The 19750-nt window shown below is 40.7% G+C and overlaps 1 protein-coding gene across 16 annotated transcripts in view; it reads left to right on the top strand.

Annotated features, from left to right (window-relative positions):
* myo18ab (myosin XVIIIAb) overlaps window positions 1–17938 on the top strand; it is a 158044-nt gene extending 140106 nt beyond the window's left edge. For 9 of the 16 annotated variants that reach the window (XM_044353804.1, XM_044353803.1, XM_044353795.1 and 6 more), the window contains 7 exons: window positions 135–272; window positions 1929–2114; window positions 2308–2447; window positions 4582–4626; window positions 9973–10095; window positions 11834–13339; window positions 15092–15146. In XM_044353804.1, the coding sequence (XP_044209739.1) occupies window positions 135–272; window positions 1929–2114; window positions 2308–2447; window positions 4582–4626; window positions 9973–10095; window positions 11834–13331 (2130 nt within the window). In that variant the 3' untranslated portion in view covers window positions 13332–13339; window positions 15092–15146. Of the gene's footprint in view, window positions 1–134; window positions 273–1928; window positions 2115–2307; window positions 2448–4581; window positions 4627–9972; window positions 10096–11833; window positions 13344–15091 lie in introns of all 16 variants that reach the window. The other 7 variants (XM_044353808.1, XM_044353797.1, XM_044353794.1 and 4 more) reach the window with 6 other exon arrangements.
* The last annotated feature ends 1812 nt before the right edge of the window (window positions 17939–19750 follow it).

Here is a 19750-nt window from a genome sequence, read left to right as displayed (position 1 = left end):
CTGAAAAGTAATGGACCTTGGACAGAGGCTTGCAGCACTACATATGGAATATAAGAAGCAAGACAAAAAAGGCTGTGATCTTTTTGCTTTGGTTGGCACTGACAAGTATATTAACATGTCTGTTTTTGTTTTAGATGCAAGCCCTCCAGAGCCAGCTGGAGTTCCAGGAGCAGTCTATGGTGGAGAAATCCCTGGTCAGCCGGCAGGAGGCCAAGATCCGCGAGCTGGAGTCCAAGCTGGAGTTTGAGAAGACCCAGGTCAAACGCCTGGAGGTGAGATCTAAAGACAGGTGGAGGAGCGCTGGTGGTGCTGGTAGGCGTCTGGGAGAGGACGCTCTAGCATGTTGAAGGAATGGGAAGAGGTGGGTGGGTGAAATGTGCTGCCGGGATCAGAGAGCAACCAGAGAAATAGAAAAAGGTCACAATAAACTGAACATTAATGGCTCTGCATGAACATCTACTGTAGCTCCATAAGATTTCAGACCACTACCAGTTAAATATTTCCATCCCTGCTTTACTTTGTCCTCTAGCTTCTGTTACTCCCACTTGACAATACCATTTGTTATTCTGTCATTTTCAAATTACTTTCAGATTTTGCCTGAGACAAAAAGCACAAGTGAAGGATAAAGGTTACCATCTGCACACTCCCAGGGAGAAATTGAAATCCTCTCTCGCCCACTGATAAAATGACCCTGCGCTCAATTTTGCAGGTTCAGTTTAGTAATTACTAGCTGTGCAATGTGATCACCGCCAGGCACACCCCCTCTGCTCCTCACCCTCCAAAGTCAAAATAAATATATTTGTCAAATGTGAATTTTTAAAAAGGTAGCAGGATTTGTAGCTTGTGGTGAAATGTGCAGAATGGAAAACGTATACTCATTCTGCCTTTTGGTTTTATGACTTCTCACCAACATTAAAAACTGCAGTGACTGAATATTTCAGCTTGCCTGAGTAGTGTAACTCATCAAAGCTGGAGGTAGTAGAGCTCAATCAATACAGATGTGAGGAGGCAGAGTACAACACCCACTCACGATGTGAAATATGGACTAATGCAGGAGCTAACTGGCTGATAAAGTGAGCTTCTGGCATTCATGCACATACTGAATATAGACTCACAACAGATATAAGTGTGTAAACTCATATAGCAGTCACCTGTTTAAACTCTAGTATATGATGAAAGTCTGCCACAAAACTCCAATGCAAATAAGCTCATCAATACTTAACACTTGTCTTCTGACGGAGTTCTCTGGAGCTGAATTGTTATACTCCATACTCACTGAACCACAACATCCATCTATTCATATTATTCCTGGGCCTTCATCTGTGTTGTATTGAGTTTTTTAAAAATGGGCTCTTGTTTGCTGCAACAGCAGTACTGGAGTTTGGACCAGGGATTGGTCCATGCAGATATTTCAGAGCCATAAAGATTAGGATACTGTATGTATTCAGAACTTATAGCCACACTAATGGCAGGGCTCAAACGATAGATACTGTATGTTGGTTGATCAGTCCATGCATATTGGATAGGATGCCATGAATGTGTTTTACAAGACATTCATGTTTTCCAGAGGATGAATCCTAATTTTAACCCTCGGTGATCCCCTGACTTTTTATCTAGTTTCATCCAGTTTTTCCAAGTCTTTGCTGAGTACAATGTAATCATAACTGGTGAGTGATAATAAACCAGAATTATCCTTTAATGCAAACATTGCAGGAAATGGATGATTATCTTCACTTGAGAGCTTGAGAGAGCTTTATTTCCAAACAGATGTCAGTCAGCCTCTGTGTTGTTACCTGGCAAAATCTGGTGTCTGTAGCCCCCGGCAGCCTCCTACTGTCCAGCTGGTATACATTATCTTACATATACTGTGCAGTATGTATTATATGTGTATTCCATCATTCTGACACCATTGTGGAACCTTTCTGCAGAGCCTTGTAGCTCGTCTTAAGGAGAACCTGGAGAAACTGACAGAGGAACGGGACCAGCGCAGCAGCAGTGAGAACCGTGAGAAGGAACAGAACAAACGTCTGCAGAGACAGATCCGCGACATCAAAGAGGAGATGGGCGAACTGTCCAAAAAGGAAGGCGAGGCCAGCCGCAAAAAACACGAGTTGGTAAGGATGTGACAGACTGTAAAGAGACAACTTCCTAACAATTATCAATGAGCAAGCAGTGCAGTCAGACACTCCCGACATTTCATGATGCACGATGTATAACATCCATCAACAATAAATCCAAACATCAAACTGGTCAACCTTTGGTCCCGATTAGCTGAGAGATTCAACCCGTCTCTTGTCTCATTAACAGGAAATGGACATCGAGAGCTTAGAGGCGGCTAATCAGAGCCTGCAGGCAGACCTCAAACTAGCCTTCAAAAGAATTGGTGACCTCCAAGCTGCCATCGAGGACGAGATGGAGAGTGACGACAATGAAGACCTTATCAACAGGTACAATAAAATTCACTTTCACGTTTTGAGATCCTTGGAGATCCTCGAAGTTCCAGATGGTGGAGGAGTTGTTCTGAAATAGAGTGTAGACAGAGAATGAGTTTGAAAGCCTTGCCCAAGGAATCATTTATCTCTCACTAGTTTTGTTTACATGTATATAATAAGGGCAGTTATAATGCAATTAAAGCACTAATGAGTAAAAGGCCACAGTTATATATGAAGAGTCCAGTCTTCATTGTACGAAAGGGCAGCAGTCTGTTGTAATTCTTGAACTGTCTTGTCTTACATGTGGCCAGGTCACCGTGTTATGTGGAGGCTGAAGGTAACTGTGGTCTCTACTGGACTAATTATAGAATAAATATCTGAGACTAAACTAATGAATATTCAATTTATATATTAATTAGAATAATATTTTCTGTCTTGTTATCCACTAGTTCTTGTAGGATGTATGACTTTCTTCCTTTTCAGGTAACCAAATCTCTGGCAGGACAGTTCTGTGCATTTTTATATCTTATAAATTAAGTCATGTATGTGCAATTTCCAAGCCCCATACACTAATGCTGTAAATTTGATCATACTTTATTAAGAAGCCTCCCTGTTTCCTGATCCATGTTTAGATTTGATGTCAATGAAAACCCAACAGTTCCTCCATGTTTACCTGTTTTTTTTGTGATAAAATCAGTATAATGTATATATCCACAGCACTAATTGCATCATTACAACTAGTCATGTCATACCCACCACTCTGCTGCTCTGAGTTTACACAGATATAGTGATTGCTGTAAAATACCATCAATAATGATCAAGTCTGCACTTTCTGCACAGATGTTTCACATTAAAAGCCTTTCATCAGCACAGTGGGCATCATCACACCCTTTCCTGGTAGGCTTTTAATGTAGAAAATCTGCAGAAAGTGTGAGTTTCATTGGCATTATCTTAACAGCAATCAGGAATGAAAGTGACTGGACTCTGTTGTTGTACTGATTGCACATTATACTAAATTTCCTTCTCTTAAAGGGAAGGGAATTTCACCCTTCTATGTTTTTTTTACTTTGCCCTTAGTAGTTCATACTGGCTTATTATTTGAGACTTGGCCATAATTTTAATATTAGCTTTTATTTAAGAATTTATCATATTCAGACTTAATTCAGTATAGGAACCTTACCTACCTTAAAGAAAAGCAGCACCATGCTGCTATAGGTAGATAACTGGATTTTGTGGCATGGAATATTTAGTTCCAGCATGTAACTCCCTCTAAAACCAGAAATGTCATTTTTACTTTTCTGTTTAAGTGCACATTAAACAAAGCAGATACAACATGTTAAACAATGAGCCTTACAGGTGCTGGTAGGTGTATTCTTTAACATTGGATAGAGCCAGGCTAGCAGTTTCCCCTTGCTTCCAGTCTGTATGCTAAGCTAGGCTACCTAAGCCCTGACTCCAGCTCTGTGCTTAACAGACAGACATGAGATTGATCATCATATCATGGTAATGTGTTTTCAGTTGTCATGTGGAGATATTGAATTTTTTGAAAATCTACTAATTGCACCTTTAAAACAGGATCAGGACACCACACAGATAACAAGTAGAGGAAGAAAGGAGTGAGTGAGTTGCACCACAGTGATCTTGGCTAGTTCCTCCTTACTCAGTCAGACTTTACTATTCACCCTTAGAAAAAAAAAAAAAAAGTCATGTTCTGTCCCAAGGCTCCTTGTAAGAAAATGTATTTATTCTCTAAGATGCCTGCTGAGCCTCACTAATTTTTTAGTACAGTCCTTCATAGAGAGAGTGAGCTCCTCTGTCTACAGCAGGAGTAAAGGGCAGTGTGAGTCATTTGAATACACTGTAAGGCTTTCTTCTCCACTGTGTATGCAAGACACAAGATCAGAATGAGGTGGCATGCTGAGTCAGTGCCCCTAAAAGCACAATGTGTACAGTAGAGTTATTCTGCCAACAGGAAAACACAAACCGGGTCATCACAGCATCTGCCATGACACCCATCATGTAGATATTTTAAGCACCAGCCACATTTTCTGTTTTATTTTTGTCTTCATTCTTATTTCATGTTCTTTTCTATTTTTGTTGTTCTGTGTTGTCTTCTCTTGTCTGTCCCTCCACTCATCATCACGAGCAGTTTACAAGACATGGTGACAAAGTATCAGAAAAGAAAGAACAGAACGTGAGGAACTTGAACAGATTTTTTTTTTTTTTTTTTTTTCACCACTGGAAATGATGCACCATTCTACAGTCTTTGAACATACTGGAGAAGTTGATAGTGGAGAGCGAAAACCCAGTTTTTCTCTGGGTTTAGTTTCGGTCCAGTTAGTCTATCACTTCTGGCTGTCATACTGTAGAAAAGAGCTGATATTCAAAGGACAAATCCCCCCTGACAGAAAAAGAGAAGATATTTGGAAGGCACCTTGCCTTCCAGGCCAATTTTGTTGTTTCATGATATATTTCTCAGATTCCTGTGATCATTTTTTTAAGACATCAGGTTTTGGTGTCTGGCCTTCAGAATCAGAGAGTGATAGCTGGGTCTCAGATCCACACATGTTCACCAATTCAAACAGGAAAAAATGCCTCATGTAGGAAGCAGAGATAAAATAAATCCAAGGGGGGATTTTCCTTTGATGTGTGAAGGCTCGGGGATAATGCATCATCAACAGTGCTCAGAGATTCCCTCATAACCCCAGTTTACTCCACTTTTCATTGCATGCCCTCACATGCTGAGATGCATGAATGCCACTGACAATATGTTACTTGAGCCCCAGCATGAAACAAGCCTCCCTCTTCAGATTCCCTGTATGGTTAGCCACTTGGTAAAGATGTGAACCGAAAAGCTTAAGTGTCATGATCTCCCTGGTCGTTGCTTGAGGCCGAGATCGTCCTCACAATTCTCCTCCTTGTTGCCGAGGGGTTTCTCGTGCTGTGTTTACTGCCTGCTTTGGTCTGAGGGCGTCTTGTCGGACGCTGCTGTGTTGTGTTTGAACAGCAGTCAGCAGCAAGTCAGCCTCACGCTCCCCAGGCCCTCCAGGGCTGAATGTGACTGTGGCTCAGTGGTGAATGCCCCCCCTGACAGGAGAAAAGGAGGGTGTGTTCCTCATCAATCTTTGACTTGCACTTCCTTAATAATGCAGAACTCTCAAATGTCTTACAAAAAGCTGTCTTGCTCACCAGGCAAGTAGCACACACGCAGCATTAACCTCTGACTCCCAACCATTCCACTCCCGCATCAGTGTTTGGCATTCTGATGGCTTACTCATCAGAGCTGGAAAGTGCAGGATTTTGTCAAGGAGCACAGTGTTTTGATTTGTAATAAGCTATTAGCACTACCACATTTGAATAAAAGTGCAAATCTTTTCTGGTATTTGGATAAGATGCAATATGCATTTTTATTTTCATTAAATATAAATTATGTAGCTGTATGTTTGAATATATTAATATTAAAACAACATAATTCCGTTTGTATGAAATGGTGCCAAAAACACACCTAATGCCGGAGGACTGTTGGCTTGAAGTATCATGTGGAAGAATATTGTAAGCATTTTTCTGCTGCAGAATATAGATCTGCATTTTGGTTTTACAATGGTGCCCTGTCTGTGCAAATTTAAGTCAGAGTGCCTTTGTTTCTCAAATTCATGCTGATAGCCAATAACCCACTTTGAGCCAACCAACATTAGCTTTCTTACTAATGTCTCTGTCGTATCTACAAACCTGGACACATAGATGTCTTGTGATCTATCCATCAAGGGAAAAGTACATGTCAGTTTGCATGCTAGCTAGCTAATTAGATAGTCAGCTGTATTTGATTTGAATATACTATATATATTATGTATACATAAAAACGCCAATCCAAGGAAAACATTTATGTGAGAAAACTTGTTACAAATACTGCACTAAGGATTTTTACTCATTTTGTTGGCTTTTGTAAGTAGGTCAGTTTATTTAAAATCACAAGAGTCTCAGTACATTTTACAGATTGCAGCACATGAAAACACACTACCGAAAAATAAAAATAATGGATGGCTTTCATGACTTCAGTTGGTTTTAGACTATTTGCATGTGATTCATACCACGCTGAACTCCATTTGCTCAATCGCAGCAGAAGCTTCGCAGCACAGATTAGCAGTGTTACCTTTCCATCTGACACTGTGGATAAGAGGAGTTCTCCAAGCGTATGTTTCCTGATGGTCTGGGAGAGGATGCATATGCCTGTCTGAGCTCCAAAGCCACAGGGACTTTACTGGGCCGACAGTTTCATATATCGGAGGCATAAACAGTGGTGTCTGTAAGACCCAGGGACACAGAGGAGCAAAGCTAAACAGAGCAGAGCAGGAGGATCCATAGAAGCTAATGATGAATCTAATAGTGTGTAACAGAGATGTACAACCAATGGCGGCAGAATGTCACAGACAATTAATGTCTCCTCAGCACAGTGTTTGTTTGCTTCCCCCAGGCTTTTGGCAGGGCTTAACTAATGGTATGGTGGTCAAGGACATAAATTGTGGTTGACACCATGTGTGAAGTGCTCGATTACATAGGGCCCACCATTGTGGTTCTGGCTATAGACCTGAGAGGCCTCTCTATGTGCTCTGAATGTATCATGGAATTGAACACAGATAAGAAAGTCTTAGTGAACGAGGACAGTCAAAGCTTTTAGAGTAGCATTTACTTAAAGTTACTAGTACTCCATAACATTTACAATATTTGTGCAGCATGTAAATCTAGTTGGTATAATGTAACAATTTCAGCCAAACACTTTGTGAACTGGTAAAAAGAAAAAAAAGAGTATAATTCACGTAGAAGTCAAGTTTCCAAAACATATAAGACAAAAGTATTTAATCGTATATGAACATAATTTCTTGCACAGTCATTTTCTCATACTGCTGTAAGTTCCAGGAAACTCAGCATTATCACTGATGTTACAAGGTGGGAAAAAAAGCCTTCAACTGCACTTAATTTTCCATGTCCACTTTCCCATTTTCTCAAGGCAGGAGTTGTCATTTAAACAGTGTTGACAGTGAGGAAATAGGTTAAAAACTTAATTTAAGAGGGCAGAAGGAAAGTGTTGACTCACCGTAACTTGACAAACACACAAATCCCTCTGAGGCTTTAATTCTAAAAAGATGAGGAAACGTTTCTGGATTTTAGGTTCTGCTACCTGATGTTAGAGTGTCCTCTCCTCTCACTGGGTGATGTTTACCCAGTTTTTTTCTGACAATTCCACAGTGCCAAAGACAAAGACACTCGGCTGCAGCAAATCCCTAGATTGTCTAATAGTCTAGGCATGTTCTGCAAAGCTAATTACAGCTTAAGAGCCCGTCACCCCCGTCCCTCCTCCCATCCCTCCCTCCTCATCCCAGCTTTACCGTCCAAGGTTATTGTATTCCATAAAAGCTAGGAGGCTATACATTTGGATCTCACTAGGCAAGCCATTGAAATCTCCCTTTTGAAATCCAGTGAGCTTTTGTCTCCGACTGCTAATGATTTTAATTATAGGTGGTACTGGGCCTTTTCTGAGCTCTACATGCTGGAGAGAAGAATGTTTTTCTCTCTCTTCCACAACAAGATGGGCGGCTTTCTAAAGCAGATGCAGAGATGTTGAGCCACCCCTCTGATATCTCTGTAGGACTATTAAGCTGTAACAACTTAATTTCACAGTGCCACACAAGCACTGGGCTTTGACGGCACTTAATGAGTGTTGCGCTCTTTTCATCCGTGTCAAATTTTATGACAAGCCCTTTATTGTACTCCGTGGCTCGCAGTGGTGTGTGAACGTGTAATGATAATTGAGAGGAAAAACAGTGCAGTGCCCAGCTGTGTACCAAATCATTTGGTCAAAAACTGAAATTACAAGTGTATGCATACGACTGTCTGCAGGGCTGGTGATCAAAATAATTACCAGATGAAAGGTAAACTGGACATTTTCTGCCACTCTGCTGCGCAGTTATAGGAAACATCACATCAGAGAGAGACAAATACAAGTTAAAAAACTGCCTCACTTTTTTTTAACAGACATTTCAGTCTTCTGAAGGTGGTTTAGGTCTGAACGTCATCAGGTATATCCAGGTATATCTTGTAAGAAATAGAGTGCTTCTGCCTTCAGATGCACCTGTCACACATTTAGCTGTACAAGTTTTTCAGATCTAGAGACACAGCAGCATAGCCCCAACTTTATGTAAAGGAGCACTTCACAGATCATACATGTCAATTTACTACTCATGTACTATACAGCCTAAGAAAACAATATAATGTCTTTCTGGAGAAGCCTTGTCAACTCACAGAAAATTATGACATCACAATTTTTGTAACTTTCCTAAACCAACAATCTGACACCCACTTCTCATAGTGATTGGCCAGGAGGTGAGGTGAGGTTTGAACTCTCAAGCGGTCTTCTTTAGACTACCTCTGTCACTTTCCGTGTATACTACTAAGTGCAGTACCATGATTGCTTTTGAGGAGAGACTGTCCAAAAGTTATCCCTATAATTTACAGTTTGTCACTCTCCTGTATGACAGCAGGCATTTCGTCCCGCTCAAAGTGTAGCCACTGGGAACAGCTGTAAACACTTGTGAGAAGATACGTTGTTCAACGTAATTTGTTTCAACCATACAGAATCCTTCTATAACAGGATATCTCCAGGATATACCACTGCTGTATTGATCTAGAATATTTTTTTCCAGGTCTGTCTCTTGCACCCCAGCTTTATGGAAACTGAGTACTAAATTGTTGTTGTACCCCTTTACAGCAAAGAGTAGTCCGATAGCCAAGGCAATAGTCTTCCATTTAATCACATTATGTTAACCACTTATTTGAAAGGAAGAGGAAGTTGGGTAATGTCTTCACTATCAACAAGTAGTTTAGGTATCAAAATAAAACTGTGGACTTTGAGTCAGCTTGGGAGCTTGGATAGTTGATTGGTGTACAATGTAAAGCTGTATGCAGAGTCGCTTCTTCCCCAGAGCTTAGCAGTAAGTTTGGTGTGTAAAGTCTTGTCATACCTATTTGTAAAAAACAGAATGTTCCTATAATTCAGGCTCTATTGTTGGGCTTCGTTCCTGTCATGGTGTGTCATGTAGATTTGGAAAAGTAAAGGTTGACTGTTAGTTAGATGTTCCAGTGCCAGCTAACTGCAGGACCATGATAGTGCTCATCTAACAGTGACAACAGTGAGAAGTTGCCATATGGTGTTTCCATCTATATCTCTCAACCTCTCATGGGCATGTTTGTGTGTGTTACAGGGGCTCTTTGAGCTGACTGCATGTGCTTTTATCCAGAATACATGCCACGATCCTTCTTTGCTACTACACTAACACTAAGAGCCTGTTCTTCATTCTCTGGCTCCACTGCCGCTGAGAATTACAGGAAAACTTCTACCAGCGTTGACTCTCCCTTCACACTAACATTCCTTTAACCTTATTCTCTCCTCTCTTCCTGATCTATTTTTTCAATTCATAACTTTATTTCCCATCTTGTATCTCCTTTGCTTCCTCTGACTTGTTTTCTATCTCTGACTCCTCACCAGTCAGGGGGATTCAGACACAGACTCTGAGGTGGAGGATCGTGTGGATGGAGTGAAGTCCTGGTTGTCCAAAAGCAAAGGTTCTACCAAGAACCTCTCAGATGATGGCAGCCTGAAGAGTTCCAGGTTAGTACAAAGGCAGGTGCTATTGCCATCACCTGAGCAGTATTAGTAAGTAGTCTACTCAGACATTTGACAGCTTTTAGACTCTGTCTGTCTGGATGTAATAATTTACATGATCCGACCCGGAGGAAATACAGCAATCGCAGCAGAGTACTCGAAATGAAATGAGAGGGCTACTATTACTTAAATGTGTTTTCAAGCTGCTTTGTCTTTATTGTCACCCGCTTGGTGAAGAGGGGGCTTTTTTTCTAAAAACAAACCACCTCCGTGGTAGATTTATCGACATGCCCAATGGCCAGCTGGCATAGTCTACCTGAGCCGTTCGCTGAGATTAATGGATGTGTCTGCCAGCTGACAGCTTCGATTGCCCCAGATTTGTCTCCTTACCAGAAGATTTAACTTCCCTCCCTCAGCTGAGCCACTCCCAACTTTAAAAACTTTTCAGTTTTTAAATCTCTCTTAGCAGCATGTCCCCATAGACACACACTGACTGATTCATTGAGCTAGCCTCCACTGCCCCATGTAGTAGCAGCTTTCACGTTCAAGTGACTTTATTTGCCACTTTTACTGGCTCAGTACAGATTTCGCCAGGAGGTTTAACGCGTCACTTCAGAACGCTGATATGGGAGACATTTTCAGGCAGCAGAAGTTAACCCAAATGGTGTGAATACAATCATCTATAATTTTCACTTGGATTATTCTTTTTTATTATTTAAGATCAATGTTAAACATACCTGTGGTTCAGTACTATGTTCATTAGAAAAACCATAAAGTTAAAACATTTTTCAGTACACAAACTTACCCCATCAGTCAGTTATAATAAAAACATTACAAGCAGGACAAACTATCTTCTTTCCAACTGCTGTTACTTTGAATTTTTTTTCTGAGTCTTTTTTCCTTTAGAATCACTCTTCTTCTGTTTTCAAAAGTGCTACAATTACTTGCAATTATGGCTCAGGTTTGATAGCATTTTATTGAATCTCCTTTATCAAATCTATTTAAATTAAGGTTCCAGCAACTTTAAGCAATAACAGTCAAAAGTAACTTAATATGCAACAGCTAAAACTCACATACTTTCATTCTAATAATCAAATATCATGATACTTAGTCTTTCCATATATATAGCATGTCTGCTATTTAGTGTGCTCCGTGTTTTGTACATTACTTTTTACAAATATAAAAAATACAGAGGAGATAGACATTTGATAAGCAATTTGTTTGATTCTGTGCTTAAGATGCTTGGTATTATACCAACTCCAAATCAGATCCAAAATGGAACTGGCCTTTGGAACCCAACTGTGGTCGGAACATTATTGTCTTGCCATAACGTCACATTGGCAAAATCATTTAAATTACTTAAAAATGGTTTTGTAGAGGATTTTGGTCACCCTTTTTTACAATTCCTATAATCACTGTGGCATTAATTAGTCTTCAGTGGCCAATAAAATCATTTGGTTTTTGCCTAACATTTCAATGCAGGAAGTAAACCCTTGTTAGTCCCTGGATAGTCAGTCTCTAGTTACACTCCCTTGTACCCTTTTCATTTCTGTAGTCTCATTTAGCTAAATTTCAACTTTTACATGTCTCATCACATTTGTGTTTTAGTGGTTTTTCAAGTTTCATTCATTTAATTCCTACTCTCTTCTTTTACTCACCTCGTCTTGCCCTGATATCTCATCTTTGTCATTTTCTCACCCACTGTCTTTATTCCTTCGTCCTCTCCACTGTTGTTTCTTTCTAGATTTGCTGTAAACGTAGATGCAAAAGAAGGGAAAGAGTGGAAAGAGGGTAAGGAATGGAAAGAGGCAAATAAAGAGGGCAAAGAGGTAGAGTCAAGCAGGCCAATGTCAGTGATGAGCTCGCTTAGCTACAGAAAACGCTCCAACCTTGATTCCAAAGGGGACGCCCTCTTCAGCACCCTCAAGGAAAACACGGAGTCAGAGGATGCTCTATCTTTCCATAAGGCTAAACCCAAAACTGCAAATCTTCAGGATGACACCTACTCAGTCAGCTCCAGGAGGAAATCTCAGGCAGGAGATGACATGAATGGCAGAGAATCAGTCATATCCCAGGCCTACTCAGAGGCCAACAGTCGTGCCAGGAAAGGCATGGACAGCCGCTGGGGTGACTTTGACAATGAATCGACCATTTCATTCACTGCACCAAGTCGGGCCTCCACCCGTCTTGGGTTAAGCCCAGAGAATGATGCCAAGTCTACCATCAGCTTAGGTCTGTCAAGCCCACTTGGACGCCGTCAAAGCACCACACGCTTAGATGATGGCAGGGGCAGCCGATCAATGTATGGCAGCAGTCCCAGTAGCCCTTGTTTTAGCCGACGGTCTGGTGGTCGCAGTCCTGGGAGCGTCAGCCGAGCTGATTCCCATATGTCACTGGCACGCAGTTGCCGCCTGAGTGAGTTTGACGTTGATATTGATGATAGTCGAAGTGTGGCCTTCACTGAGAGGTCGGCATACAGTCCGCATTCCTCTACTGGCCGCAGTATCTCCATGCCACCACAAGCCAGATCATCAATGACAGAAAGTGACCCAACTGATAACTTGGATATCAAACCTGTCAGTCATCGCAACTACCTTGACCCAGACCTGGAGAAAGCCATCAACGAGGTTCTGAGTTTCAAGCCTATCAAATTCAAGCGCCGGAGCTTGGAAGACTCTGAGGGTGAAGAAGGAAAATCCCAGAATGATGGAGACAAAGGCAAGAGTATCCGCAATGGAGAAGGTACTCGTCCTGCCAGCAGTCTTAGACGCTCTGCATCCGCTGTGGACTGCATGAGAGCGTCCCGCAGTGCCAGCAGCTGCAGCAGTCGCCGCAGCAAGAGCAGAGGCAAAAGCAAGAAAAAGAAGAGAAGCCACAGCTCCGAGTCTGAGAGCTCAGGCGATGACCGTCGTCACAGGAGTAGCTCCAAGAGGAGGTCCAAGAAGTCCAAGAAGAAGTCCAAGAAGAGGGATTACTCATCATCATCTTCATCATCTTCTTCGTCTTCAGATTCTGAGTCAGACTCTGGGTCTGAATCAAGCTCCGGTGCCTCCACCATTTCCTACCGGAGCTCCAACAGTGTGAAGAGAGCCCCGACTCGAAAGGTGTCCAGTCCAGAAGGGGAAGGAGAAGTTGGGGCACAGAGCAACAACCATCCTCCTAACAAAAAGGAGGAGAAGAAGAGGAAGAAGAAGGTGGACAGTCTGATGATGAAGTACCTGTACCGGCCGGACAGTGACTGAGGCAGTCAGTAGGTGCTTGCCTGATACGGACTTACCTTGAAGAGTGCTTTGAGAGCATGGTGTGATCCTAACCAATCAAAGACCTTTTTACTCACATCAATCAGCACATTAAATGTTCCTCATCCCGTTTGACTGGGATTAGACTTACAGTTTAGAAGTTTTATTTACAGGTTGCATTTTTGATGATGTATTATGTTATGCATGCTGACTGAACTACTACACATTCACATTTTCAAACCAAACAGTTGTAACCACAATCATTGTGGCTTTCTTTTCACTGGATTAATGATGTCAAGGCTTTCATGACAGACTTGGGCATGTAGTGAATTTTATCATCACACAGAGAAATGTAGTTGGTGAGAGGGTGCACTCAATGTGGATGTTAACTCAGCCTTTAATTACTCCCGAGACGTCACTTTGATTTATAGCACCAGAAAGGTAAAAATAACAGGAGTCAATTAAGAGAGGCCATAATAAATTTTTTCTTCCAGCCCCACAACTGCAGGCATAATTAGACTCCAAGCATTGATTTACACCAAGTAGCAAATTCATTTGAGATGTACGGTTGACAGTAATTAACCCCCAGTTTGCAATATTAAAGCAGTTTGAATGTTAAATAATGTTAAAAAGCTGTGCTGGTTTTATGTAGACTGGTAATATAGTTTGGATTTTTCCTGCGTCAGAGATCATTAGGAATATTTGAGATGATGTTTAAAAAAAGATGGCTGTAATCTTGTTCAGACATTAGAGGTCATGTTTCAGTTTGAGTTGTGTTCTTCTACTTCAAGCTAACTTGTTAGACAGCTGTAACATGTTAAGAAGCTGGAATCTGTCCCAATGCTTTGTATTTAAATGGCATATATGTCATCACATCTTAACCATAATAACATGAACACAGATTTGCATGCTAGTATGGTACCACGTTGCATGAGGTTACTGTGTTCTTGGAGTGCCCACTGGATACCAGAGGAAAGGCTAACTTCACAACATGGTTTAGACCACAGCTTTTCCAGTGTTCAGCTCGACACACTGCAACTCAAGAAGACATAAGACAACAACATTTATCTATTTGCTTGTCTTTTCTGTATTTGCAGTGAGTCTCTACGTGTCACATTAGCCCTGATCCTGAATTGTCAAACAACGTGTCACGGGCCTGCATGGCTGGATCTCACAGAAGCTGGATATTTAGGGGTTTATAAAATTTGTTCATGAATAATTGTAAAAGTACAAACAAAACAATTCCAAGAGGTTAAAGAACGGTTTTAAGTGGGCGCAAAGTAAAGAAAAACCTAACCAAGAAAGGCTTCTTCACTTAAACTCATTATAAATTATATGAAATCAAAGATGATGCAGGATGTCTTCCTTACTCACTGACTGCAGTGCTACTCAGTGACATTGTGCTCAGTGCTGCCACTGGTGGCTGGAAGATACATTGCAGCAATACTACTGATTGAAAAAGTAGTCTCAGTCAAACTAAATCATTCATTTTGTTACTTTCTTCATCTTCCTGATGTTTTTTTCCCACCTACTAGTTCATTTAGAAGATTGCCAACCAAACACTGAATTCATATTTTCAACAGTTTTTCTTAAGCAGTTTTATGAACCCCTGATTAACTTAAATGTCTTGGTTCTTTCTAAATGCATTGTCCGTCTCGTGTTATCTTATGTTGAAGTGCATTGGGCTCTCTCAGCCACCAGACAAATTCTCTTGTCAGATTGCATATACTAACATTAAGTTCCATGGCTCTCTCCTGATCTAGCCCCCCTGGCAGAAGACGCTACTGCTTCGATAGATCTGATGAAGAGGAGGAGGAAGAAGAAAAAGAAGAAGGCGGGGCGACCCAGAGCTCCTACTACTCTCGATACAAATACAGCAGCCATCTGAAAGATGACGACGGCGAGGACGGGCCTTATGAAACAGCATCATAGTCCTCGCTGTGTGCACACACAGCAGCGCACCCTCATTCACCTGTGGCAGTTTGTCTTGCATGCAAAGTTGACTGCAGCTGTGGTCAGTTGGACACAACCACACAAAAACTCACAACCCTAGAGGAAAACATAAACATTCATATACTGTTACACTCTGTCATAGCTTCCTGTGGCAGATCCAAACAGGATTTGGTCATAGTTCAAAAACTGCATGGTCTTTCTGACTCAGCACTCGTCAGTCTAACCTCACTGCACACACTGCAGCTCCGTTATTAACAAATCTACTCTGCTGGTTGCATGCAAGCAGCAGTTGCTTGGCTTGAGCAGCCATCCTGTTTAACTCCCATCATGGTTGTAACTGAGCCAAAGAACTTGAGGTTGCAATGATAATAGATCCTCTCTTTCTCTCTTTGTCACTCTCTCTCTCTCTCTTCTTTACATATAGTACACCATAATAGTATGTTTTGCCATAGTACAATGTATTGCCAAAAAGCCTTTGTTCCAAGTATGTGTGTACACTGTTCTTGTTTTTGCCAATTGATGCTGAATCCTGGGAAAAGTCCCAGTTCTTTTTTTTTTCTTCTTTCTTTTTCGGGACAAGTGCCATTTGATTTAAGTGGGCTCCTCTACAGCTGGCTTCTCTGCAGCTGTGCTGTTTCATGAACTGCTGCGGCATACACTGAAGACGCTCTCATCATCATCTGCTCGCTTTTTGTTTGCCTGAAAGTTTTTCTGCCTTTTGCTGGCAAATTATCTCTTCCTTACAGAGGAAGAGGATTGCATCACTAACTGCTCTGCAATAAAAGCGCAGCATTTTTCTCCTTTTGAGTCTTTTGTTTTTGATGTTTGACAGATTTGTTTTGCAGAGGACTGCAGTCAAGCAAATTAATTTCCACGAGGTTTGAGCATAAAGCACCTCTGTGAAATGCCTTGTCTTATTTTTATTTCGACTTGATATGACTAAGTACTTACCGGAATTACTTTAGTGATGAAAAGACTGTCCTTGTGCTTGTCGCTTTTCAGTTTGATGTGCTTTTCCTCTCCAAAGGGAATGTACTTGACAATGGGCACCAGTCATTTGTTGGTTTCTCCCCAAAACCACTGAGCAGATGGTATCCTCAACCAGCATGTTAAAGGAAAAAGCTGGCATTACGCTATCATTTTCATATTGTCAACATTTCCCATGGAGACCAAAATCAACAATGTGTTTTCTTGACCTTTGGGAACAGTATGTGTAACAAAATAATGTAAATGTCTACATATAGACTTTTCTGAAGGGAGCTAGATTAGATGTCATCACAGCTTCCCCTCCCTGTCTGTGGCACTCAGCTCCAAGCCCATTGGTTCCTACTGAAGTAAATCTTTAAAAACACCTCACAAATATATAGTTTCATTTTTACTGCTTCTCAGTAATTTTCTAAAACAGCTGCTCACTGTAGTTTTTACCAAACATTACTCAGACAGGAGGAAATAGTGCATTTGTTGAGGACTTTTTTCAGCAGCAGACTAAAGGGATGGTCATATCAAACACAGTGAAATTTATCCATGTGTCCTCGTTAAATAGGTGATGCTGGAAGCTTGGTGATGTAGAGAATACTCACAGGACTAGTTGACAAACTACTGTTGCTGGCTAGCATGTTAGCTTGAACACAATAGCTCTCCAGGGTAGCTGGTTTGCTCAGTTTCAGTTTGCAGCCTAATTAGCACTAGGTCGCCAACTGGACAACAAATTTGGTTTGTCAAATATTTTAGTTTGAAAAATGTTTTTTAGTTAGTTTGGTCAGGAGATATTTTTGTCCCATCAACTCCGGTGTCATGAACTTCTGCAAACCATGCCTCTGTTGTGGATAATCGAGTACAGCAGGGGTATATAAAATGGATGACGTGACACAGCAAATACAGCTGTTAGTTTTTAACATGTAGCCTGTTCAAATTAATAACCTGCATTGTTGAATTAACATTCTTTTGAATTGCGGTGCCTCTAAGTCAGCAAACAAAATCCAAAATGCTTCCACACATTACTTCTCAGATGGTTTGGTGTCATGATAATCTGTTTAGCTAGCTACTTTTCTCCATTATGTGTTAGCATAAAAGAACATTAGCCTAGTTTACAGATATGGCAACAAGTCATGCAGTAGATCAGGGCAAGGCATGTCCTGTCCCCTTTTTACATTGAATTGAATTTGAACAGATCATTGCAGATTTATTTAATTTCCACCTACACATTCTGTATTTAACAGCTTAGTTCACCAAAGTTGAACTTGACATGAATTCCGAGAGTGCCTCCGTTAATCACAGCAGTTCCATTGAAATGAATAAATTCCATTTTCTTGCGATTCATGTTTTCATGGGATTTGTTGACAGTCAGAAAAATGTAGAATATTACCAGCCTTATCCTTTATAGCCTCACTGGGTACTTTAACTGTAACTGCATTAACTGGACACACTACAGCTTGTTTAACTAAAACTGTGAAATCCTGTTCAGTGTCTTTTGAGGCCTGTTTGTCTGTCAGGTTGTCTTTTATTCTGAACCCAGTGAACAGCAAGGAAACAGAAACCTGCATTGTCATGGTTGCTTAAGTGTTACATCACACCCTTTGGTCATCTGTCTGGTATTAACAAAGTAGCATTAAGATATTTGAAAGCCATTTAAAGTCCAGAAGAACTTGACATGGCTATTTGGGGCTTAAAAAGTTTTGTGGATGTTCTTCATTGTGGGAGAAGTTGGGTGTGATTGTATTATATGTGCTTTTTGTAGACTCATGTCTTCATTTTTATTCTCTATGCAGTCAACACAAGTGTGGAAATGTGTTTTTTGACCTTATTGACCCTGATAAAAGTGTCTGGCTTCATAAGACAAAACTAAAGAGCAGACTGCACACAGTATTTATATATAAATATGTGTATGATTAATGCTAGCTTTGAAAATAGTTCATGTTTATTTTCATTATTGAACAAATTGACCACTTGTTATGAATTTTGCATTACAGTTTAATATATTGTAAATAAATGATGGTGATTGTTTTAGAATGCCTTGAGGACTGGATTTGTGTGTCTGAGTTAAAGTGTGTTGCTACTGTGTGTCTTCACTTCACATCTCTCCATTCACTCTTAAATATAGACCTTTGATGCGCTTTCGTTCTAAGATTTCAGAGGGCATACAGATGAAACAAAAGTGTTATTTTCTGAAGCATGTACTTTTCATCTGCTTTGAGAAATGTCAACAGCGGCGTTGACCCTGAGAACGCCTTAAAGGGACATGAAACCTACTGATTTAGTTTTTTTGCATGTGTAATTTCAGGGGAAATAGGTTTCTGTCAGAGCTGAAACTCACTGCTCTAAAGCTGAGCTAAAAGCTAATACCAATAATTAGCTGTGCTCATATCAACACATTTAGCTGGAGGCAGCAGGAAATCCAGTTCAGATGATGAAGATGATTCAAAGTGTTAGACTGATAAATGCAGGCTTTCAGTTCAAAAGCATCCGTAAAAACATAACTTAAACAAATGGAGTCTGATATGTTTATATTGACAGATGAATAACAGTAACTGGCCGTCTCCTGAGCAATTGAGGTATTTGTCAACTTGTGAACTCATAATGCTTTATACCCTACACAATTACATTTATCTTTAAAGCAGGTGTAATGGATATTTTTATAATAACACTGTCTGAGCTGTCAGTGTGTAATGTGTTGGTTGTGGCTCGTAGTGATGAATCTGCAGAGAATTATCAGCGACTCTGCAGCTCCTCTCGGCTTTACGGAGCTTTATAGCGAGTTTCAGTTCATTGTTTATCTGTCTGGCTGCAACTTTACTGTTTTTGTTCACTCTCAGTGCTCTCAGAGCTTCATTTTTGGCCACAGAGAAAAAGCTCTAAAAAGCTATCATACACTACCTGCTCAGCACCAAACAGCAAACACAGTTAGCTGTAGACTAGCTGGTGAACATAGAGCAGCATTTAACAGCTAAAGAGACAGATGTGTCCCTCAGGAGTTGGTAGAGAGTAAAAACAGAGAAAGAGAGTGGACTTACATTCACCAGGTGGACAGAAACACAACTCCAAATGAATGATAATGTTGCTCCATAACTGCTGGATATGGAAATAAACAACTGCTAACAAGCTCAACATATCAACTTAAAAGGTGATGATATGTTATTGATGTGTTCATTATTCATTTCTGCTGCCTGAAAAAAGTGGCCAAAAATTGTAGTCATTTCAGATTTAGGACTTTGCCTAGAAAGTCAAATACAGACTCTGAGAGTTAGTTTGCTCTCCTGTAGTGTTTGGTGTCGTGGTGATACGCAGTGCACCACAGTGAGTGGAGTGTTTGACCACATCTTGTGCTTTACACCAGCCGCGCACTACAGACAGCACATCCTCACCAAGTCTATCTTATTACAGGACTCATAAGCCATGTTTACTCTGCCAGACCAAGTGGGTATTTTTTTAGTTTTAAGTTAGTTGAAATTCTCCTGGTTTTGTAAACGTCC

The sequence above is a fragment of the Thunnus albacares genome, chromosome 6, assembly GCF_914725855.1.
Source record: "Thunnus albacares chromosome 6, fThuAlb1.1, whole genome shotgun sequence".
NCBI classification, from domain to species: Eukaryota; Metazoa; Chordata; class Actinopteri; order Scombriformes; family Scombridae; genus Thunnus; species Thunnus albacares.
The sequence above is the reverse complement of the archived record's forward strand: the minus strand, read 5'-3'. Positions and strand labels throughout refer to the sequence as shown.